The sequence below is a fragment of the Botryllus schlosseri genome, chromosome 3 (genome assembly GCF_051294905.1).
Source record: "Botryllus schlosseri isolate E-star chromosome 3, Bs_hap1, whole genome shotgun sequence".
Lineage (NCBI taxonomy): Eukaryota > Metazoa > Chordata > Ascidiacea > Stolidobranchia > Styelidae > Botryllus > Botryllus schlosseri.
Window position 1 is genome coordinate 9,376,191 of NC_137238.1, and position 25,874 is coordinate 9,402,064.

The 25,874-nt window shown below is 39.1% G+C and overlaps 2 protein-coding genes across 2 annotated transcripts in view; one reads left to right on the forward strand and one right to left on the reverse strand.

Moving 5' to 3' along the window:
- Window positions 1–25,874, forward strand: part of LOC145434828 (ARF GTPase-activating protein GIT2-like) — a 336,581-nt gene that overhangs the window by 259,061 nt on the left and 51,646 nt on the right. The window lies entirely within an intron of this gene.
- Window positions 8,082–13,507, reverse strand: LOC145435739 (uncharacterized). Its single transcript, XM_080313020.1, has 6 exons — window positions 13,359–13,507; window positions 12,926–13,056; window positions 12,034–12,107; window positions 10,131–10,196; window positions 8,945–9,025; window positions 8,082–8,400 (listed from the first exon to the last, which is right to left on the reverse strand). Exons 1-6 carry the CDS (start codon window positions 13,464–13,466, stop codon window positions 8,264–8,266), a joined length of 597 nt encoding a protein of 198 aa, XP_080169146.1. The 5' UTR covers window positions 13,467–13,507; the 3' UTR covers window positions 8,082–8,263.

Here is a 25,874-nt window from a genome sequence, read left to right on the forward strand (position 1 = left end):
TAACTTTCAGTTGCGAGGAGCGTATAATTTTAGTACTCGAAAAAATCGTGTTTTACTACTCGATTCGAATCATCCAAATTGATACTCGATTCAGATTCGAGTACTCGAATCATTATGCCCAGCCCTAATTAGGTTGACGAATGATCATATAGATGTGACATTAACATGATTTCATTCAAATCATTTAACGACCAGGAGCATATAGAAAATAAGATACATTAAGCCGCCAGAAATTGCATCGATTACCCTACTGTAGGCTCAAGATCAGTGCAGGAGGGAACTGAAAAATGTGACTTCGGTTCTGGACCACCTCTAGTCGATAGACAAAGCTTTGCTGGTCTGACGTCATATTGATCGACAGTGTGCTCATACCTCATTTTGAAACCCGCTAGTGGGCGCTAAATAGCATTCGGAATTTGTGTTAGAAAACATGGTAACCCTGGTGTATTTATCTTTTAGAATATTGCCACAGCTTGGCATTGGAAAACATGGATTAGGCATATGATCCAATTCAACATTAAGCAACACTCTCAGAAATTTCAGATGTGTAATGAAACAAACATTCATATAATTTCGATCCATATTATATTTTCCCGATCCGATCTTTCTCCTCTTGTTATCGTTTTCATTTCTTTTTCTGCGTGACTTGTACTTTTAAATTCATTTTTTTTTTCAGAGTCAACTGGTGATGCCTTTGCAATTAGTCCTCCGTCTGTTGATATGAAATTTGATTTTAATTTGACCTGATTGAATCTATTCCAACAATTAACTTTAGCTGCTCGTCTTTTTCCAATCCTATGATTCGGGGTTTGCTGAAACTTCACATATTCACCATACAGCCGGTAGCTACCCAGCAAACACTCGATGTCCAGTTGACTTCCGGTGGAATTGCCGGCAGGACGTCCGGTAACTTACGGCCGTCACCTCCCTGGAGTGAGTTTGTCGACAACTAGGGACGTCCTGTCTGCCCTCTGAGTACATCCGCAATGACATGTTGTGGACATGAAGCGACTCCTCATGGACGCGGCTTACCTATCCTGGACGTCACGTGGTTCCCTATGGACGCGTCTGACGTACTGTGGACGTCACGCCACTCCCTGTGGACGTCATGCCACTCCTTATGGACGCGCCTGACGTACTGTGGACTTGACGCCACTCCCTGTGGACGTGACGCCACTCCCTGTGAACGTAACGCCACTCCCTATGGACGCCAGTCCACGTACTGCGGACGTGTTATTCGCCCCTGTTCAAGTCCTCAGGACTCCCTGTGGAATACTTAATGATCTCTATGATTACCTCCTCCACTTCGATACCTGCTCCCACCACATGGAATCCCAACTACATGGAATCCAACATCATATAAGCTCACAAACTGTTTATATTGGGTTACTGGAAAACGACAATTGCAAATTCCAAGTAAAACATTAATTAAAGAACTCTTATTATTTAATTTAACAAAGTTAAGGATTAAGTGAAAATTCGATCACAAAATTATAAATATATGAAATAAATGTGTCACATGAATTTTGGAAATATCAGCTAGTTTTAACTAACTAACATGACAAACATTCCAATTGAGGTGCATACGAGAAATTTGAAAGAAATGTGTCAAAGGAATTTGACAAAGGACAACCGCTAAGACAATCAAAAACAGACATAAGCAATCATAAGTAGGAACTACCATTGCAAGACGTAAAACGATGCATCGGCTGTACCGCATCATGTTAAGAGCGCGAGCGCGTATTCGTCTTTGGCGATAAACTTTGGTTGCAACAACAGGTTTCTTCTCAGTCCTTGTTTTGCCTGAAGCACATAAAAACAATGTCAGCAAATTGTATGTAGATACACTCTTCATAGCACATGAAATATGTATCAGAACTTCACTATATATTTCCACTTGCATTGATTGTAATATGTCTTGTAAATCGCTACTTCTATTTGTACTTGAGTGAAAATTTATGACGATACTATGACTACTGCGTCTATTTGAGTGTGGAGAGCTTCTGAACTAGCGATACAGAGTATGCGTCAGCCAATCAAATCAACTTGTGGAAACACCCAGGGCTGTAATTGCAATGAGTCGAGTTGCGATTTCTGGTGACTCGAGTCTTTTTCTCAAAATTCGGAAATGACTCGACTCGAGTCAATCTATGTAATGACTCGGACAAGTCATATGAATCGAGACTCGGACGGCCAAGACCGATAACACACTAGTGTAACCACACTATTGGTATTTCGTCTAATGGTAGCGGTACTTGAAAATGCGACCAGAAACTGTTAAAGGTGAGAAATATCAGTAGCCTATATTATAAATGCGAACCGTTGATATCACCGAACAGAGTTATAAAAAGTGGATTAAACAAGAATTTAACTGGAAACTGTCAACACTCAACGAAATGGTTGAACTTGAGTCATACCACCATGACTTGAACTCGACCCTATACTCGCTGATTTGGACTTGACTCGGTGGTGAATTGAAAATGACTCGAGTCAAAACTATATAAGTGAGATTGACTTGTGACTTGGCTACAACCATGGAAACATCTAAAGTACATACTTGAGTACTTTTCAGAATTTATACTTTCACATAAATTAGTTTGGACAAGACTTGTAAATCACTGCTTGTAGCAGAGTGGAGATACATGGCGTTACTACTACTTCTACTTCATTGAAGACACAACAATTACTTCTACTTGAGTGCTGAAAACAACTACGTTTTTGACCATCTCTGTTCAGAAGCATGCACCTACGACTCGGGGTTGTAACCAAGTCACAAGTCAATCTCAATTTTATAGTTTTGACTCGAGTCAATTCGAGTCATTTTCAATTTACCACCGAGTCAAGTCCGAGTCCAAGTCACTGTGTTGACCGCTCAGTTTTCAGTTAAAGCCTTGTTAACCCTCTTTTCATAACTGTGTTTGGTGATATGGAATGGTTCTCATTCAAGATATAGCCTACTAATTTTCCTCACTTTTAGCAGTTTCTGGTCGCGTTTTCGAATACAAGTAGCAATAGACGAATTCCCAATAGTGTGGTCACTTTACTATACTTCGAAATTGCAATGAAATGTTGGTCTCTCGAGTCATATGACTTGGTTCGAGGTTTTCGGGAGTCGACTAAAAAACGAAAAAGGTCACTTCGTCTGGACTCCCGAAAAACCCGATATTTTTATATTTTCGTATTTGAAATTTTTTCTACAAAAAATCATGTGTTGACTATAAAACAAAAAAACTCGTCACTTTGTCTCAACACAGAATTTCTTGTAGAAAAATTTTCAAATTCACCAGTTTTCTTAGCCGGAGTTTTTGAAAAGTGTCCTCTTTCGGATCTCAAAATATGGTAACCCTAGAGCTAGACACTCCGGACATTCAAGTCTCACCGCCTGAACCGTGCTCTTGCACTTTGTTGTACGAGCGAATGGGTCCAAAACCAGAAGTCGTTGTCCCTGAGGAGTGGGATTCAGCGTGTTTTTTGTTCGACCTTCAACAATTCGACCCAAGCCTCGACCTCTTCATAGGTCAAAAATGCTAGCTTCGAGGGTATGTCATGCTTCGTTGGTCGAGTTACTGCACATGGTAGCGTACGTTGTGAAAACTAACCTTGATTTGCCTCGAATCGTCTGGAATCAGGGTTTGCCAGACACTTGGTAGTATAACATAACATTGCCGTCAGTCAATGCAAATCCAACTTGAAACCAGCCGGTAATCTCACTTCACACGCCTATCTGTAATGTTACAGATACATCAGGTAGTTCCAGCCTTACATGATATCCGGTACATTTGCAAACCGGGACTTACTGGGCACTTCTACATTCTGTCGATTTAATTCAGGATTGCATGGCAGCATGTAAGTTAACCGACATCAGCACCTATATCTTCACACTCCCAAAACGACATGGAAAAACTGTATTTATTCATGCTGAAAAATACTATAGTATACTAAATTCCGACGCCTTCCTCAAAATACATGATTATAAGGAGAATGAGACCAAGGATGTTTGGGTCTGGATTCTGCTCTTTTTTCGTGGCATTCAACATCTCCACACATAGCCTGCGATTTGTTAATTTGCTATTGAAGTGACTGTACGAAACACAACATCTTCCAAAACGTTTTTCATATCAATGACATCAACAAACAGTTGAAATTTTATGACATCAACCACAGTTAATTTTGAAGGGAATTTACATAACATATTTCCATATATAGCCTAGCACGAGCTCATAAGATTTCACAAACAGATTTGTTCCTAAATATGGAGCACACAATCAACACAATAGCTGGCTGAAGGTAAACGGAAAACTTCTCCTTCTGAAATGCATCCAAATGGCGTGTCGGCAATTACACTCTATTGGCAAAAATGAAGTTGCTACCAAGGACTCGTGTGAATGACCAACTAGTAACTATTATTTACAAAGTAATCAAATTGCAAAACGCTCGAACATATGTATGTATTACTAGTTTAATTAGTCTTTAAATGTTTAGAAGATGTTAAAAATAAGCATATAGCAGTGGTTCATATACCTTTACACGAAAGCATATGACTTGAACATATGAAAATATGCTCATTTACTAGTTATTGCGGCAGCTAGAGTGTTTGTAGACTAAAGCCTAATTTCAAATGTTTAGACCAAAAATCCCATAACACATAGTCTCGGAATTACTATTTTAGGTGATGAATAACGATCCAGGAACATCGTTACCACTGTTTAGGAGCATAACAGCATAGAGCCAACTACCGATATATCAAACAGACGGATGACAGATGCATACATATATTTCCACGATAAGATATGTCACGATTTATCCATTTAAATCCATTCATTCAATCCATGCGGGCATTCTGCGCATCCAACATTTCTGAAGTACAATTATTTGTTACACCACATGCAGTACCGTGTAACGAACGTACAACTGCAAAATATCACGTCAGATGTCGAGGAATATGAACAGTATACGGGTTGAGACCGAAAGTTCGACACCTTGCTTCTGATTGGTCAGAAATTGTTGGACATGGCGACGACTGACTTCGTCGTCGTCAAGTATATGCTGACTGCGTTAGTCCACAGGGAATTTCAGGAATTTCCATAATCATTTTAATTCTAAAAGTTCTCTTCATCATGAATAGGGATATTATGGGTAAGTAGCTCTTGGAGGTACAAAAACTTCAATTCACAATTGAATGATATATTCATGAAATATACCGCATCTTTTAGTCAGACACTCTTCAGGGGTATTTGTCAAGCAAAAATAAGAGTATTGTATAACCGTGAAAAAGTTCCAGGCATTGTGAGGATGAATTTGTTAGGTTATTTGTCGTGGCATTACCTAAGATATAATATTCTTTCGATCGCAGTAATACTGGAAGCTATTCGTAATTCATGGATTCTGAGGTATTGACCCTAGCAGGAGCGTTATCATTCTTTTCTGAAGACCTGGCTGTAATTGGAAAAGCAGAGTTGAAAATCAAATCCAATCATGTTATCTCGCTGAAGATCGAAGACTTTCAGATTAATGCAAAGATCAGAACATCTTGGAAAGACGCTGTTTACAAAGTCCCTATCAATTTAGATGGAACTGGGGGCATTAGTAGTACAACGTGTGAATGTCCGCGGGGCAAATGGATTTACAGCCACATGGCCGCAGTTGCGATCTATGTTAACAAAAATGGCATGTCTAAAACCGATCTGCTGAATTTGTTGATTACACACCAGAGAAGGCATGTAAAGAAAACGTATAACCGATGAATGAGTTATTTTATTCATCCAAAAAATCTTACAGTGCCTTGCCTAGAAAATTTGACATGGAAGATAGAAAATCCTTCCAAACGCATATATTGAAAGCTGACACCACATGCCCAATAAAATGGATTACAGGTCCGGAGCCACCATCACATGCATCTTCATTTGTCAGCATAACAGAAAATATATCTGATCTCTTCACACTATTCAAAATTGACAAGAACGAATTTTTGAATAAGTGTAGTGTAGACCCACACACTGTAACAATGGTAACAACAAACTTTGAAGTAGCCTATAGGCAAGGGGTGGGCAATTATTTTATTCCGCGGGCCAAATGAGAAGTAGAAAATACGGTGGCGGGCCGAGTAAATATGTTTAGGTATATTCTACAGCGCATTTTCATTTTATTTCTAAATTACATTGTTAATAAATGCTGCTCAGTAAATGTGTTGATGTTAGGTAGTGAGAAAGTGGCGGACACTATAACAGTGGCTGACTTTATGATGGTGAAAAATTTCACGCCCGACCCCCTCCCTATCATAATATCACAACATATTAAAAAGAGCTACCGGAATGCTAGCACTCCCAACGGAAGGTGTGATGGCGCGGAAGGATTTGGTTGTTGATGAGATAATTCTGTAATATAAAAGTCGGACAATACACAGCAATAACTATATCATGAGTTCGAAGTAAATCGCGCGAAGCGCGGAACAAACGTTCATTCAACTTTGACTTCGCGCCTCCCTTCAGATGCTTTCACGCCCCCAGTTCGAGAACCACAGCACTGAACCACTGCACTGCAGTGTGTATCTCAAATAACCATGATGTTGAGCGAAGTTAGCAGTTTTTCTGAAATTCGCTCTTCAATGACCGAGTGTTTCGTGTTTTTGTCATGATTAAAATCCTAAATCTCGGCAAAAACTAATAGGACGGGTTTACCCCTAACCCCAGTATACAAATATTAGGTGCTCTAAACCTTCTTTGAATTTCAGCTTTCTCTTTCTGACATCCCCTTTCATCCTTTATGGGTGATAGATATAATGAGTCATAGTAATCGCGAGCACTGATTGACTTGTTTTACGAATTAAGGATTTGGAAACGCCTCACAAAAAATTTGACCTAAACTATATGGAAAGAGTGATTTCTTGTGAATTTAATTGTTACTCATACTTTGCCATATTGCCTGTATTGTGAATCTGGATTACCATGTGAGGTACGTAGGCAGCGTATAATCGTGTCATATTAATAAACAGGCCTCAAAGTAAACGAAATTCCTGTTTAGTTGATACAGCCTATGATTTTAGTCCAGCACGCATCAACATTCAAAAAGCAGCTTTAATGTTATGAATTCCAAGCAACCTTTCGCGGGCCGCACAGGATGGCTTCGCGGGCCGCATTTGGCCCGCGGGCCGCACTTTGCCCAGGTCTGCTATAGGCCTACGGTATTAGAATAATGACAACGCATTCAAGAATTGAAAACTGCTGTCTCCATCCTTTCCAAATCAAAACACTATGATTATTTTGAATTTAAAAAATCTATATCTGCACTGGCTAATTCGATTTTAGGTATCGATCAAATACGCCAGCAATAGTTGGAGACTGAAAATGTACTAAAGCTCCACATAATTGTACTAGCTGTTCGACAAATGATCTCTTCTTACTAGTGATTGTAGCTAAAAATTTTGTAATTACGGATTGTTTCTATTGCTCTCTCCACGTGTATTCGACAACATGCTATCTTTTTGCAGAACCTCGCCTCAGTCTCAGCAAATTGTTTTTTTTTTCAGCTAGAAATGGTGGAAGATTCAAGACCACTCCACTTGGCATCAATTCATGAATAAGAAATCCTTTGTCATGACCAATTTCCCATCTAACTTCATGGTATTATGACTCGAGTCCAAGTCATTGTGTTGACTGCTCAGTTTCCAGTTAAAGTCTTGTTATGCCCACTTTTTGTAACTCTGTAGGTGATATCGAATGGTTCGCATATATAATTTACTAATTTTCCTCACTTTTAGTAGTTTATGGTCGCATTTTCAATTACCAGTACCGATAGACGAAATTCGCAATAGTGTGGTAATTTTACTATTCTTCGAAATACAATAAAATGTAGATCTTGGCCGTCTGAGTCTCGAGTCATATGACTTTTTTCGAGTCATGCGCAATGACTCGAGTCCAAGTCGAGTCAATACACAGATTGACTCGAGTCAAGTCGAGTCATTTCCGTATTTTGAGAAAATGACTCGAGTCAAGTCGAGTCATCAGAAAATCGTGACTCGAGTCATTACAATCCTTCGAATAAGAGTGATGACCTTTATCTCTTTTCAACACAACACAACAAGATTTCCAGTAAATATTTCAAAATCGGATGTTTTTAATTTCGGTAAACTAACGTTTATGGTTTTTAAAAAGTGTCCTTTTTTCCGGACTCCAAAATATGGTCACCCTACTTTATATAGTGTTTATAGTCTAACATGCTTGAAATTGAGATTATATTCAGTTACACATCCCTATAAAATATCTTCTCATATATCGTCAATATCAGAGCAACTACTGAGGCGCAGTGGTGCAGTCACTCCATGTTGCAGCAGATCGTTGTGTATGCGCAATACCAGCTCAGTCGATACTGTTTTTACGTCGGTGTAAATCCGTATGATCCATCCTGCAACACGCGATATAGTTACAGTGCGCAATGCAAGGGTTCAAATAAATGATGACTATCCAGTGTATGTCTATATTTCTTGCAGTTTATTTGAATAGCAACAACCAACATGATGGAAAACAAGTTAAAACTCACAACCACAATAATGCACTGCTTGATATTTAGAATTTGTAAAAATTATGTACCCTATGATACATACCCAATTACCCATTACGTCAAACTCAATTTGATGACGGGACCCCTGAACTCATCTCATCTAGCGCTACTGGGTATTTTTATGGATGACCCGGTGTTCCAGCATTTTTTACATCGCTAACCAATAAAAAGTAATTGAACTACTTCAGTGCTTCGAAGTATTAGACAGTAGTCACGGTATACACAGCAATAGTCGCTATTCCTCGGTTCCAGCACGATTTTTATTGCATGCAGGCTTCTGCATGGTTGCCAACCTATGTTCGATATATACATGAAGTCACGGCACAGTTATCAAAATGCACCCTATAAGATTAGCAGATTTCATCTCTAACTTATCCAACCTACATACCTTCGGGTGCGCATTCAATATGTGCCAGATAATGTGCGTAATCTCCAAGATATGTAATAAGACGATGCTTCGTCTCTTCCTCTGAAGTAAAATACATTCGTAAGGGATAAAGCGGGAAGTAGTCGGACCCTCACGTCACCGCAGTCTTGGATGTAAGAACTAAGAATACATTCCTAAAATATTGTTGGTGAAAGCGGAGAGTCTATTTTCGAAAGGTAGGCCGAAATCGCATGTTGGCCGAGATCTTTGCTGGGTGGAAATTGACGACGTCGCAATGATGATGTCTAATAGTCTCACCCCAGCAGGTTGCACACCCCTAGTAAAATCATCCCAGCGGTATCAATCTCGCTCCCTCATAATTGCGACACAATGAGAGTTTTTTCTGTTAAATCCTAATGTTTTTTATTCTAATATTATATATTTTTGAGACGGGGTTTGGGTAGATATCCAATAATCAATATTAATAAGTGACGATTGAATTAAATAAATTTAGCGAACCTAAAACGCGCGTAGCGTTGAATATGAATAATTTACCACATATCCAAGGCAATGCCTGCTCGTGCTCGGTCATCCTTTGTTGCCACTGGCGTAGAATAACCCCCAAGCTCAAACCCGAACTGTTGCGTATCACTTGAGCGACACACATATGCTCTGATCACGTAAACCAGATGATATTTGTAAGACTTCGGCAAGCCGTCTCGTGACGTCACTCTATGACGACTTCATCTTGTAAATGGGCCTAATAACGGTAGGGTTACCATACGTCCGCTTTTTTGACTTTTTGGAAAGTGTCATCGAGGGATACTAAAATGTCCTATGTTTTTTGGGATTTTGTACTATTTTTTGAGAATTTTGGTTATATATAGGGCAAAATTCGAATGAGATACAGTAAATCAGCACTGAGCCGGTAAGCTGACGTTTTTTTAGTTAACCAACGGATAATGTGAACGAAAAGCTGTAATTCGGGGTTTGAGCGGAAAAGTCGACTATTTTTTATTTTTAAAGATTTCACAGATTTTCACTGCGCAGACACCATGCCAGCAGGGCGCCATTGCGCGCGAGTGCATTCAAGAGGGAACAGTGTAGTAGGCCCTCTGTAGACATCACCAAAGGTGATGTAAGTTTGAAAGCCATGCTGCCATGCTACCATATAAGATTTGATACTAATTGAACATAATCTATTTGCCTAGCTTTGCTGATTCCAGGTTGAAGTTCCCATTTTCGTCGAAGTCAATGATTGCGATCTCCTCCGCTAAAATCGAAAAAAAATAAGTTGCTGTATTCATAATGTAATGCTTTTAATATGGAGTTCTGGAGGCGAGTTGTTAAATTCTGAGCTATGTTAAATTGTGCAACGAAATCTCCATTACAGGAATTATTATATGAGATGCCATTGCTGTCTTAACAATAGCGTGATGCAATGAATTGTTGGATATCGGGTAAACAAGGTGACAAGTGTACTGTAACCGACCGCCCTGCCGGGAGCCATGTCCATAATGACTCCGGAATATATGTTCGGCAGGACCAGTCAAGCGTACAGCGTAGCGTGATATGGATGATAATTAGGGTAAGTTTTTGTTGCAGTCAAATCTGTGGAAAGTTGCATTTATTTTTCATAAAATTTGCAGTAAAAAGTTGCATTTATGGACAAGATTCTTGAAATTATTAGGGTATGAGATACTCGAATCGATCCGTATCCAAAGCACTGTAGCAAAACTCAGTGTTGGCGACTTCAACAAAATCAATAGCCTGAAAAAATTGACCCAGTGAAAATATGCTTTTCGGTGGTCTATCATGAATGTAGGCTACGTCAAATCAGAAAGGACCTCAAATTTATATGACAGTTAAATAATCAAGCGATCTATTTACATGTAGCGCCAAATAGTTCCAGTAAAAAGTTAGTTGCATGAAAAATCGAAAAGAAGAATGAAAGAAATGTGCATAAAAAATCGAAAAAAGTTTCATGAAAAATCGAAAAAGTTACTATAAGTTGTATGAAAAAAAATGGAGAAAAGTTGCAATATAAGAATCCTCCAAACAGCTTAAAACACCATAATACATAACATCCGAGTATTCAGGAAGCTGCCGGAAGCTGTAAAAAAAGTTGCAAAAGTTGCAAAAACTTGCCCTAATCATAATATAGACACAGACACAAAATAGTTCTTTCATTTCGAATTTAATCCACCTTATCACTGACATTGGCTATTGATGAGGGCCAGTCGAAAAGCTTTTAGCGACTAAATTAACTATATGAAGTTATTGTTCCGCGTTATTCTGAAATTCTGTACCACAAATGGCTTGTCCACTGAGATTGTGTATTTAATTCTCTCCATTTGACCAAAGTCAACTTTTAACACTATTTAGACTGCTTGCCGAGCGAGAAATTTGAAAAATTGGACTGCGGTAATTATTACGAAAATGCACTCCGCTCATGCCCTGGAATCATGCAAAATCACCGTCGAATTTTGCATTGTGTTGGAGTCGGGTATTGTGACGGAACAATGCCATCTGGAATAACGATGTCGCCGCTCAGGAGCAAGTTTGTTGGCATGGGGGTACCACTGTTGAAAGACTTCTCAAACGTGAAATTCTGACTACATACAGAACAATAATTATGAGCTGGAGGTAGATCGTGTGGAGCGTGCAAAAATTTTCCATCCAATATTTTGTCAAAAACAATCATGTGCAATGGTAGCACGTAGTATATAGATATTTATAGCGATTTGGGTCTCGAATCCCTTCTATTACCCCACTCGAGCTTATCTGAAACGTACGTCACCACAAGCTAATTGAAAAATCAATGCCGAAGCGCCATCCAAACTTGGCAATTCTTCGGGTGACAAACAGTTTTTCTCTACTGGCAGCGGGTTGAAAAGAATAATTCAATTGATTAGTTTTGGACCGTCACAAAATGCGCTTCTTAAGAATGGCCTTCTTCAAACTGTGTCCTAATCGAGTATACCCGCAGTGGCTGCTTCGATGTTGTAAAAGCTTTGTTTCCTAGATTCAAAATGCATATTTACATGGCACATGGCAGGACATTATCAGGAAAATATGGATATCAATAACTCAAGCAGAAATCTTCTTACAGGTTTCATCGATATGCCGAAAATACCCATTCTTTCCATCAACCAAACGCCAATGCATCGTCTGCCGTAAACCGCTGAAACCAAAAATACGCTGTCATTTGCTTCCGACGTACAAATATATACTGGAGCGTATCTCGACCCTGGGACGCAGTCAATAACGAATTCATTCATAAATCAATCTTATCGAAGTCAATACTTCGCAGCCTTAATAAGCACCGAACACAAACAACCCCTACAAAATGGGGAATATAGCCAACAAATGAAATTACAACTAGGATTGTAAGAAATGAAAGGGTAACAAACAGGTTTTATACCAGATTGGAGTTCCCTGTCCCAGTTATGAAAGACGAGGGTTATATGTTTTTGAAAGTTCCGAATTCACCGGGAACGCAAAAGTACAAGCACCCTCTGTGCCAAACATCTTTACTCTTACGCTTACCATCCCGTATATTGAACCCTATTTCAGTGGGGATGTCATTTGGTCGATGTATATATACAATAGATATAGATCACATCATATCGGTAAATCTTTAGATTAATCTATTTCTATGATGACTCGCGAAATAAAGACCCAAGTTGTATGATAAATGATAGAGAAGAATTGCTTTCACAAGGTAACGGTAAAATATAAAGTCATTATAAGATACACATATTGACCTAAGCTTTTATATACAGTTCTAAAGATGCTATGCATAGTAATGTATTTAGTGTTGCATCTTCAGTTTACTGATGCTTGATTCGACAATATTAGAGTGCAACTAGAAAAAAGAAAGAATATTGTTATTCAATCTAAAGTCCTACACGCTAAATAAAATGAGCGGAGTTGAAGATTTACTATCAAGTAGCATTGTAATATTCATTGCATGTGCATAAATCAGGCATGTATACTCACTTGTGGCGGATGACAAGTCCGTCATCACCAAGTTCGCTCATTATGGACGGTAAATTACCGAGTACGGCGCACGCAACATTCAACGCGCTCGGGTCGAAGGTAGTAATCGTCATATACCATGTTCCGTTGTACTACAGAGGAAAAATTGTCGCAATATTATGAGGAATGTTTTGAATTCCGCTCAGGAGTTTTCGCCGATCTAAATCATGCGAGAAGGGGTGTCGACCTAATCCGGTTTGGCGATGATTTCAGTAGCAGGCATTAAAATATAAAACCTGGGAAGGTCCGGGACGATTTTTGTCCCAGCCATACTGGCTTTATTCGAATAGCAATGGTGTAAAATAATTGTACCGCGTTTCTAAGCATTTTGAAGAACTATTTGTTAGTGATATTCCGAATCCACCAATATTCGGTAGAATCTGCGTGTTTTTACCTTGCTCCAATCCAACGGCTGTTCCATTTTTGGTAATGGAGCACTCTTATCACATGCAAGGCATCCCAACGATGCAATTAGAACGCCGAATATTATCAATCTTGTCATCCTAGCATCGCTGTAAGTAACAACACCGTAGCAACAATATATATTTAGTTTAGGGCACTTTATATAGGCCTACACATCCTTTAAATTTTGGATTTGGAATAAATTTCGAATGGTTGTCTTTATACGAAAAATAACGCGATAAGGTGAAATTTTGCTGACTCATTGTTGTCATCTGTAGTGTTCTCACTTCGTATCTTTACTCCACATGGTGTTATCGTATCTTATACAAAAATAGCCCGAGATTGCCGACTTCTACCAATAGTCCGAGTACCATAAATATCCTAGGCTAACACTCAAAATCAGAGCAATTTATTTTCGAAATTTTATAGCTTCGAGTTACCACAATAATTCCGATGCAATGAACGAAATGACGTGGGTCGAAGCGATTTGGTGAAGTCCGTCGATATAACTTAAATTTGGAGTGGACCACCAGGACAAATTTTTGTTGCAGTCAAATCCGTGGAAAGTTGCATTTATTTTTCACAAAAGTGGCACGAAAAAGTTTCATTTATGGACCAGTTCCTTGAAATTATTAGAATCGATCCGCATCCGAGGCACTGTAGCAAAACTCAGTGTTGGCGACTTGAACAAAATCAATAGCCCGAAAAAATTGACCCAGTGGAAATGTAATTTTCGGCGGTCTAGCCTGGACCTCAAATTAAAACGACATGGAAATAATCAAGCGAGCTATTTACATATAGTGCCTAATATTCCCCGTAAAAAAGCTAGTTCCATGAAAAATCGAAAGAACAACTTGCAAAAGTTGCATGAAAAATCGAAAAAGTTGCAAAAAGTTGCCCGAAAAAAATTGAGAAAGTAGCAAATAGTTGAAATATAGGATTCCTCCAAACAACTTAAAACACCATACTACATAACTTCTGAGTATTTAGGAAGCTGTAAAAAAGTTACAAAGGTTGCAAAGACTTGCCCTAGATATCACTAATCGCTATACACAAAGTATGCAGATACCGCGATAATGACAGGTGTTGTTAAATGTGTTTTATCTCTGCGTTCTAGAACGGCATTCAATTAGCATCCATAGCACGACTATTGCGTGGCATCAAACGGTCGCGCCGACATAAGAATTAAATTAAGAATAAATCGATGCGATATCAATGAAATTCCGCCTTCCTTTATCATGCTAGTGGCTGCTCTGTATAACATTCTGGTATGCGGATTTTCACCAGTCATCCTGCGTCAACCTTGCGTGTGTAAACTGCGTGTGTAAACAGATTTCGGCCTATATATCTTTGTTGTAAATCTCAATTACCGAAAAAAGGTAACCTGATATTGCTTGCGCACGTATTTCTTTCGTCTTCATTCGTGAAAAATGCTGTATATAGTTTGCCGTTTCGTGCTACATCTGTCCTTGAACCAGTGACGCAGCCGATAATGTGATGACACGAGCTGTATATAGTTTGACGTTTCGTGCTAGATATATCCTTGAACCAGTGACGCAGCCGATAATGTGATGACACGTGCTGTATATAGTTTGACGTTTCGTGCTATATCTATCCTTGAACCACTGACGCAACCGATAATGCGATGACACGTGCTGTATATAGTTTGACGTTTCGTGCTATATCTATCCTTGAACCAGTGATGCTGCCGATAATGTGATAACAAATTTGTAACGTTACGGAAAAGTACGAAAAAAACACTGGCTTGCGATCAAAGACAGTCGAAACATTTGACGTAACATTTGGCAATATGAATATACACATTTCATCAACTGCATCATTTTAGGAGTCGCCTTGTGTCCCACCTTAAAATGCTTCTGTGACCCACATGTTCAGAACCACCAATGTAAACCAGTAATTTAACTCATATTAATATACACCTTCAACAATAATTTGAGACCACATCATATTAGTCAGTGGTTCTCAACCTTTTTCACCTCGCGGACCGGTAAAATTTCAAACAATATTTGGCGGACCGTTGGACTTTCAGAAATTAAAATCAATCCAAAATGCAAAGTATGCTGCCGTTGTTTACAAGTATATGTTGCTGGAGAGTGACATTTTGAGGGTATTGAGTCTGCTGAGTCAAGGTGAAATGGCCTCGCCTAGACAAATGTGCTACCGTCGAGAGTCATTTACAGTCTTTCGCGCCGAAAGCCGTGGATTTAACTAACGGCGCCAACTCGAATAATATTCTTCTCTTCGACAATGCCGAGAGAAGAAGTATTTCGGAATCGAACCAGGCACTTTGTCGTGTTACCTTACTGAATACTCATGGCCCACTACCACCAGACTTAGGCTACTACGGATACAATGCCGCGTACGAAAACACCAAGCATCAGCTATACCTGGCCATCCACAAAATAAGGGACGAAAAAGCCCGTCGTCAGCAAGCCCCCCAAAACGTTGTTTTTTCCCTCCCTCACAGTTAGATGGATGTTTTCACCAGTACTTGTGAGCACATCTGGTGTCATCTTGGAAAATTTAGGGCACGCAATCAGTAATTAAACATATTCGGGCGGACCTGTTGAAATAATTACTTTATTGTCTGTTATATAGTAAATAGAAAATGAAATCACCCAAGCGTACTAAACTAAAAGACGTACACGATTCCAAATTCCTATCTCTTCACTGGGAAAAAATTCTCTGTGGGATGGTGTTTGTCCTGTGCGGTACAGATTGCCAAGACAGCGAAATTCGGCGGCAGCCTATGGATAATTCGACACATATATATCGAAGTTTTCGGTCAACAAATGGCAATCCTTTTCGGCCGAGGTTTTCTCTCTGCGAAATTTCTGGCACGCATTTCGGAGTCCTATGTTAGCCTAAATATACTTCATCATGTGTTGGTGCGTTGTGGCGCGGCAACGGCTGACGCCGAAATGTCTACTATTGTAAATCATGTGTATTTGTTGGTGGAAGGGCACCCAATAATCAAGGTACTTAGTAAAACTAAATCAAGCAAAGCGTGAAAAAAATTTAAAGGAGTTAGATGGAGTTCCATAAAAAATAGTCCATAATGTAGGTTCATTCACGAAATAACTTTGGGCCCCTGCAATTGGGGGGGGGGGGGTGCGGCAGGTACGGTCCTGCGCAAAATGTATGATTCGAAAACGAATGATCGTGCAAACTGCGCGGTTTAGCGAGTCAGCTCGTGCTTGTCGCTCGCATGCCGTCAAAAGACACGGCTTGAATTTCAAGTCAAGTCGAACATGTTTTCAGACCTAATGTTACCTCGCCAATTCAATTCAATAAAATATATCGCTACAATTTTCATCATTTCAATACACCACAAGACTGCTGCGACACAATAAAAGATTAGAAGGTGTCGACTTGGAGTAGTCTTCGAAATCAGACACCCACCTGGTCTAGTCTGTGTAAAAAAGGAGGCATGCACACTGAATGAATAGTACAAGACGATAATATGAAAGGACAGGTGATATAAATAAAGGCGAGATCGATATGACAGGTCGTGGTCCGGTAACCTAGAGAATTACCAAGTATTTATTCAGTAGAAATTGTTTGTATTTCGACTTGAATATGTACGCTGGACATGCTCGATGAATGTCAGATAGCCGGCGAGATATTGTTCCACAAATCAAGTCCGGCATATTTGATACACCGATGATCTTTTCTGTGTACCATATGGTAGTTACACGACGTGGATGCTCGCGAGTGTCGTACTTATGCACTTTTGATACCGAGGTAAAGAAGTTATATAGAAGCTATCTTGGCAGTGGTCGCAGTGGAACTGATACATAGGTCTGAATCAATTTAAAATTTGATGTTTTATTTATTTTATCAATGGACAAACCTTCAACATGTTGCATATTGAAATTAAGGCTTAAAACTGTAATATACCTCGCGGACCGGTGCCGGTCCGCGGGCCGGCGGTTGAGAACCATTGTATTAGAGTGCAGTGCGCCTTTAACCATTCACCAAACCAGTGTACATTTGTATTTCAGTGGAATGCTTTATTATCAAAGCCACGTAATATATATGTACATGGTATTTCAGATCATTAGAGCTCTTTTTATTTCATTGGTAAAAATACAACGATTCAAGCTTGATATGACAACGTGTGTCGTAACGATTCGTTTAAATTGCTGTACATGGCGGAGCTGGTGCATATATCGATCCAGCAGGTATGCATTCAGCTGTCTACGTGATCACGCGTTCCGTACCATAGCACCATTACTGCGATGAACGACAAATCTTATTGTCATGTTCACACGAAAACTGAACTCATCGGCATGAATTGACTATGATTATGAGACCGACACTACATGATTTCACATTACGGATTCTACGCGGAATAAAAACGCACTCGCGCAACGTATTCCGATAAAAATGAATGACCGACGTAGAGAATGGATAAGGACGCTCTGAATTGCTGCTACTGTATTTCATTCGACGCGCCAATCCAGTACCACAAACAGTGGCTCTGAAGGGTTAGGGCAGTGGTTCTCAACCTTTTTGTCTTCGTGGACCCTTCTTGCATCATCAGGGACCCTAGCGAACACCCCTCAAGTTTTCGTTGAAAACTAGCTCAATTATCGTACAACTGTCTGCTGTCTTGTGCTAATAGCAAATGTAGACTAGTGATAGACAGCCACAAAATGATTTCTCTTGAATATAACAGCACACCATAAGTAGAAATTGGGTAGACTTTTATTATTTCGAAGGGAATTTTCCAGCAGTATTTACTGTCTTGAAAATCAGCGTCTTCGATTTGATATGAATGATTGTCGAAAATCCATTTCCACAGAGATATATTGGTCGTGACTGTAATATTAACGTATAACGCTCCCGACGATTGGTGTGATATTTTATTGAGCATATCACTTCCAGCCTATAGTCATTTCTCTCTAGCATCTCACATTGAAGTTATTCAGAGGTTATATTACAGGAGAAAATTTATTTCGTGGCGAGGACAAATTTGCTGAGACTGACAATTCCCAATCCAAAATGTTTTGCAAGCATCTCGAAGTCACCCTGTTCGACCTTGCTATCTCCGACATTTCATTTTATTACAAACCGAAACAAAACATCTCTGCACAGCAACATGTTTGCATCAGCAGGCTATTAGCGATTTGACAATTAAAATGAGTTTTCACAGTCGAATATTTCATCTCAGACGACCATTTCAATGATGTGAATTCTAACGTTTTAGGTATCATGAAGCGAAACTGACTCAAGCTTTTCCTCATGAAAAATCGAATAAAAATTAGGTTTTCAATCATATTAAAAACTTAGAGGCTTCGCGGACCCCCTGAAAATACTTCACGGATCCCCAGGGGTCCGCAGATCCCCGGTTGAGAACCACTGGGCTAGGGGTTAGAGTTAGGGCCGGGTTTGACTTAAAATTATTCTCGGCACTTCGCATGATTTATTGTTACTAGATTTATTGCAATGAGTATTGGAGCCCCCTTCTGAAAATTATAAATACATGTTATTTACAGAATTGAGTCTAACTGTACTCGTAATTTGGAGATAACGTGTCGTCCAACATGCGGCTTCGCTTGTGCACTCGCAGCGAGATCGTCGACGACGAAACATTTGTACAAAATGATATGCTGTCAAAATTGATGCAATTATTGGAATTATACCATGATACTGTGACAGAGCAAATATATCGGCTGCTTTGTATAATTGTAAAATTGATGTACATATAACCAAACGATGCTTCCCAGTTGACAAAATTAAAAATATTTGTTGTGTAGTTTAGCTGCTTGGGTCGAACACATGATTTAGAAAGACTGCAAGTCCTAGTCCTTGGATACTTGACTAAGTACATGTAGACCAGCAGTATTTGACAAGGTCTGGGCAACATCGAGTACCTGAGTGATTCGATTCTGAATCACGTATTAAGCTTCGAGTCGAGTATTCGAGTATTGCTAATTGTGACATAATAACAGTATGCATGATGTCAAAGTTAAAATATGTACCTTTTATGCGGTCACAAAAAATATAATGCCTGCTATCCATCAGATTGAAGACATCGACCATACCGATTTCATTGCACTTTGTGACAATGCTCTGTGTTAATCATTTCAGAAATATGTTATTTCCAGTAACCTTGGTAGCTTTGTACTATCTGTTTCGTATGCTGTGTGGCGGCCAATTTCGGTTTCATGTCTTCCATGGTGAAATATATAGTATTGAAACTATAATTTACGTTGATAGATTAACTTTCAGTCCTGAGGAACGTATATTTTCAGTACTTGAAAAAATCATATTTTACTACTCGACCCGATTCATTAGATTTATTAGTCGATTCAGGTTCGAGTACTCGAATCATTGTGCCCAGCCCTGTATTTGACTACTTACTAAATTTCATTTATGACCAATGTCTTAATTATTAGATTTACTAGTAATTATTAAATTAGTAGGAAGAGTGTGCGTGCTTGTAATCAGTATAGTGTGTAATGAGAATATTAGTAAGTTCAATCCCTGTATTAGTTGCTGACTCATACACAATAGCTACACTTGAATTTTTCATCTACATTTTAATTATGCAGGATTGGATATATGTCATATTTGAATGATTTATACATACTAGGATATTAGAGAGTCCATGTTATAAAATCTTATAAAATATGAAAAAGGAAGGATACTTAGCAAATCATTCGTTCATGTCAATTTCATAGTGGATAATTTGAGCTGTACCACAATGAAACAATTTTGCATGCCACCGTATAAAAATATAATAATCATATATCATATATAATCATATAATCATAATAATCAATATAATCATATGTTTACATATGTTTAATGGTTGTATGATAGTCATTCAACCGACAGTGTGGCATATAATTTTCGAAGTAAATTGGTAATACTGTTGGAGTCGGAGTCGGTATATTGAAAATGTGCGGAGTCGGAGCCGGAGTAGGTGGTGAAATTTACCGACTCCACAGCCCTGATAGATACCGTCCGCCCGCTAAATTTTATCCCGATGAATTCTTTATGTCAGTTTCGTTGGTGTCATGCCAATATATAATTGAATAAGCACAAATCGTTATTCTTATATGCATGACAATCAATTTTCGCAACGCGTAATTTTAAGGCGATTGATTAATTAACAATGGTAGGGTTTCGCAGCCGAATCTTCATTCGTATCGCATCACGGACGAATGGAACAGTCTGTGATCTTTGTATGCATCGTAGTTGGGTTGCATTTAACACAAACGGTGTTTCAAAACACTTTGTCTAAAACATCTTTTAAACAAAGGCCTTTGAAAAAAAATTGTTTTTTTGTCAAGTTGTAAAATTATGCCATAAATGTGTGAATACTTTCTAAAAAACATGTTGTATGAGTCTACGGACAATTACCACCCGATATATCCGCCGACGTATATCGATATGGATTGGTTGGACCCCTAAAAAAGTCGGTTCAACTGCAGTAATAGTACAGATATTTTGTGAAAGGAGCTATATTCACCCCATATTTTCAATTGTCAATGCCAATCCATTATGGCGTCACAATTGAATATTCGTGACGTCATGGCTTTAAAACATGTTTTAAACAAGGGCTTTGTTTTAAACATGTTTGTTTTAAATTGACTTTTGTTTTAAATGCAACCGTAATTGTAGTACTTTGATAGTCGTGTATATTATGGCCGTCCGTTGTTCGTAGCAACTCGGGAAGCATACCAAACTAATCCGCGCATGAACGGACTCCGCCGCCGTGGACCAGGCTTCTAGGTCTACCATAGTGGGGGATTAGCGTAGCTGTGATGGTGAAACAGACAAGCTTTAACAAATTTCAAACGTGATTACGGTGAATGGGTTACTGGAGATGAGTGGGTAAGGATCGAGTTTTGTTTGCAAGCTGTGTAAGCTTACGATATGAAAATACTGGAGTTGCTATATCAAAACATTCGTTCCAGTGATACAAACAATGCAAGCGGCTCTTACATTAATGTACAATTATTTCGAATTAATGATATTAATGCTGGAAATTAGTAGACGAAGCGCATGGTAAATCCGCAAATCGTTGTGGTAGTGCCGTATAAGGTTACCGGAAGTTGATAAAATTGATCATAAATTGCAATTACGGCTATTTTTACGTTATAACATATTGTTTGTTGCACGTTTTTGTTGCACTAAAATCATGTGAAAGTTGCACTCAATATTAACAAAACTTGCAGTAAAATATTGCATTTATATATTTTTAAAATGATTAGGGTATGAGACACTCTAAAAGCTCCGTCTGTGACCCAACAGTCTACAATTTACACTTTACAGGGTATCTTTTTGTTTAATTTCTTTCTTCGCTATTCAATCGATCATTCATACATTTTCATGTTCTATGGGGTTGAAACTTCCATGACAGCATTTCGCTGTCAGCGCCTGCAGGGCCATCAAATTCGGTACTTCCCCATTTCACGGGCGGCGTGGCTAGACCGTCAAAGTTACTGCATATTGGGCTACGATACGCAGCAAGGAAATAGCGGAAAAAAAATTCCGCAAAGAGCCAAATAACAAAGCGATAGTTCATAAAACAAATCAAATACCATACTCCAAACCCTCCAGGTCTGCAAACTTGCCCCAAGGCAAAGCATCAAAATTCAGCGTTGGCGACTTTACCAAAATCATTGGCCTCTAAAATGTGACCCGGTGAAAATTTAATTTTCGGCGGTCTCGCCTGCGCGTCCGTCAAGTGGGAAAAGACCTCAAATTTTAACGACAGTGAATCAATCAAGCGATCTATTTACATATAGTTCTGGTAATGCCGTGCTTGTCTGGGGTTGTTGAACTTCTAGCTCGCACGCCATTGCGTCATAGGTAATATTGAGATGTAGCTAATCCACCACATAGCTCTTTTGTTAAGCAAGTCAAAGAGAAAACCATCCTAGAAATAGTTTTATAACATTTTTTCAAATCCCTGATAAAAGTTGCACTAAGAAGTCGCATGAAAAATAGCAAAAAGTTGCAATATAAGATTCTTCCAAACAGCTTATAACTACATAGCCTATACTACAATACTACATATATTCTGAGTATTTAGGAAGCTCCCGGAAGCTGTAAAAAATAGTTGCAAAAGTTCCAAAAACTTGCCCTACTGAGGACCTATCGCAGTATTGTATACCTACAATCTACATCCAATAAACTTCAGTCCGACTTTGCTGGACATTCTTTTGAATGGCACATGACATATAACCGGATGGAACACTTGGCTACTTCAGCTTTAACTCTCAGTTATTCTTGGCTTTTATAAGACACCGCTTATACGGATTACATGGCGAGGAGAAACCTAGATAAACCTCCAACACTTAGATACGAATTTCGCAGTTGACCTCGGTCGGACTCGAAACCACAACCCATTGGTGCTGCAGCTGCGGATTATCATTATACCACTACGCCAATGGCTCTCAACCTTTTTGTATTTGCGGGCCCCTTTTGGACCGTCGCGGACCCCCTCAAGTTTTGGTTCAAAATTAGCTCAATTATCGTGCAACTGTCATCTGTCTTGTGCAAATATTAATTGTAGGCTAGTGACAAATAGCTTCAACGTGACTTTTCTTGAAAATAACATCACACGATATGTATAGAAATTGGGTAGACTTTTAATATTTTGCAGCTGTATTTATTGTCTTAAGAGTCCACGCCTTCGATTTGATATGAACAACGGCCGATCGAGAATCCATTTCCACAAATATATATTGGTGGAGAATGTAATATTAACGCGTAACGCTTCCGACGACAGCTGTTGGTGTGAGTTTTTAATGTACATATCACGTCCAGCCTAGTCATTTCCATCTAGCAACGCATCTTGAAGTAATTTAGTGGTTATATTATCTGAGAAAATTGATTTCGTGGCGAGGTTACAATTCCTTCTTAGGGACAGATTACGGAAAAATTACGGAATTTCTGTTTCAAACGACTGTTTACTAATTTGCTGAGGCTGACAACTCCGATCCAAAATGTTTTGCAAAGATTCGAAGTCACCCTGTTTGAAATTGCTATCTCCGACATTTCATTTTTCCGCAAACCCCAACAAAACATCTCTAAACAGCAATCTGTTTGCGCCATTCGGCTATTGGCAATTTGACAATTAAAATTAGTTTGCACCGTCGGATATTTCATCTCAGACGACCATTTTAATGATGTGAGTACTGAGCACTGAGATAGGGAGTCAAAAAATGTCTGAACACGGGAATCGTCTGACTGGAATTCACTATTGAGTAGGTCGATTCTTTTGAACATGAAATTCAGGCACGTCAGCATATGTTTTGTGCCAGGTTTGCGCATCGTCGCAAAAGTAACCGAGGCTCCATATACTTTATTAACTGCAGCTTCATTACGAAAGAATATAAATAGGGCATCCCACTGCTTCAATATCATGGATATTGCTTGCCCGCGTGACAACCATGGTTCGTGCCTGACTAATTTTTTGCATTCGAATATTTAACTTTGCTTGCAATTGGAAGAATGCTCTTTGTCGTTTACTGCTTCTGGAGAAATACTTCATTGACCAGACAGTAGTCGATGTAGATATAATAGGATTATGGTTTCATCGACTCGACCAAGTCATATGACTCGAGACATTCTCAATGGCTTGATTCAAATCTCGAGTCAGGACCGATACTTGAAGTTTAGGCCCAGAAATCCGCATTCATCTGCAATATGCTAATACCTTCATGCACCACTTTGAGAAACACGGAGGACAGTCGCTAAAAATTTGTATGGGTCGATAAAATGCATTTGATCCAAATATCCACCTGGTAATGGTAAACTCAATGACCGCAGTTCCATTCCGCGGCACACTCGTCAGTATCGAAGAAGGCTGTATTACCACGTCAAGTTACCGCAAATCACCGCTTTAAACTACCACCGATTTCACCCGGCGCATTGCGAAAAAAGACTAATCGAGAGCAAAGCTCTTAGAGGTAAGGGAATTTGCTCAATGAAAGATTGCAGAGATGATGGTTTAGAAGTTTTGAAACACGAATTCATGCATGAGCAATAAACAACTTTGAAGCAAAAACGGATGATTTTTTACCGCTGCATGGTTTTATCACAGTGTGCTCAACTTCGGTGAACAAAGTCAAATAACACAATATACAGAGCAGTGGCAGTTTATTTACAGCACACATTGCTGCGTCATAATTGCTGCTGCCATCAACGTCAAATAAATTTGTTCAAATCACACTCAACCAGTAAACCAGGGGTGGCCAAACTGTTGGGCTCGCTGGCGGCATTCAACATATGAATCCAATCGCAGGTCTCACTATATCAAATTGAGATTACTTGCCAAAACGGAATTTTTCATTTAATTATATAGTGATCGAGGAAATATGGAGATAATACATATTTATATTCAAAACTATCCAACCCAAACGTTGATTTGATGACCACATACACGCGACAGAAAAATTGACAGGAATTTAAAGGCTGGTTGCCCTCAATAACCAATTTTTCAAAATTAAGGATGAAAGTCAGTTGCAGGGTTGTACTGACTCGAGTCACGATTTTCTGATGACTCGAGTCGAGTCGAGTCATTTCTGTATTTTGAGAAAATGACTCGAGTCAGGTCGAGTCATTAGAAAATCGTGACTATGTGTATTGACTCGACTTGGACTCGAGTCATTGTGCATGACTCGAACCAAGTCATATGACTCGAGGCTCAGACGGCAAGACCGACATTTCATTGTAACTTCGAAGAATAGTAAAGTGACCACCCTAATGGAATTTCGTCTGTTGGGGCTGGAACTTGAAAATTCGAGCAGAAACTGTCAAAAGCGAGGAAAATTAGTATGTTATAAATGCGAATCATTCGATATCACCAAACACAGTTGAAAAAAGTGGATTTAACAAGACTTTAACTGGAAACTGAGCAGTCAGCACAATGACTTGGACTCGGACTCGAGTCATATTACCATCAGACATGGGGTAATCGCGATTAGTAATCGTAATCGATTACGACGATTACAGCATTTTCAAGTAATCGTAATCGCAATCGATTACATTCGAGAAAATTCCGCAGTAATCGTAATCGTAATCGACTACTTCCCATATTTAATCGATTTCTTTGCAAAAGAACGATTACTTTTTATTTGTACAGGACTATGAGATATATGATTCTACTTGAAACAAGCGCTAATCGTTATTTCACAATTCTTTACTCAACATTCGGGCCTGCCGCCATAGCCATCGGCTTATATGCAATGTTAGCGTGGCATGTAGCTAAAATCAGGACAAACACAACAAAACGTCCCCCACTCCAAACGTTGCTCTTGGGCCCCCATAGGGTAGTAAATTTTCAAGTTGAAGATTTAATTTCGTCAATTATATTGGTAATTGCATTATGTTGCTATTCATTTTTAATCCTCTCTCAGCCCCCGATGGTCAGATTTACCTGGAGGCACGTAATTCATAATTATAAAATCTCGTATCTTGTAATAATTAGTTACTTTAGGGTATGTTGTTAATTCGTGACCTC

Excerpts from the sequence above, each read along its gene's own strand:
- LOC145435739 (XM_080313020.1), bottom strand. The coding sequence starts at position 13,466 with ATGACAAGATTGATAATATTCGGCGTTCTAATTGCATCGTTGGGATGC. Across the intron at positions 13,057-13,358 it reads AGCCGTTGGATTGGAGCAAG|TACAACGGAACATGGTATAT; the intron begins GTAAAAACACGC and ends TTTCCTCTGTAG. Across the intron at positions 10,197-12,033 it reads TCGGCATATCGATGAAACCT|CGGAGGAGATCGCAATCATT; the intron begins GTAAGAAGATTT and ends TTTCGATTTTAG.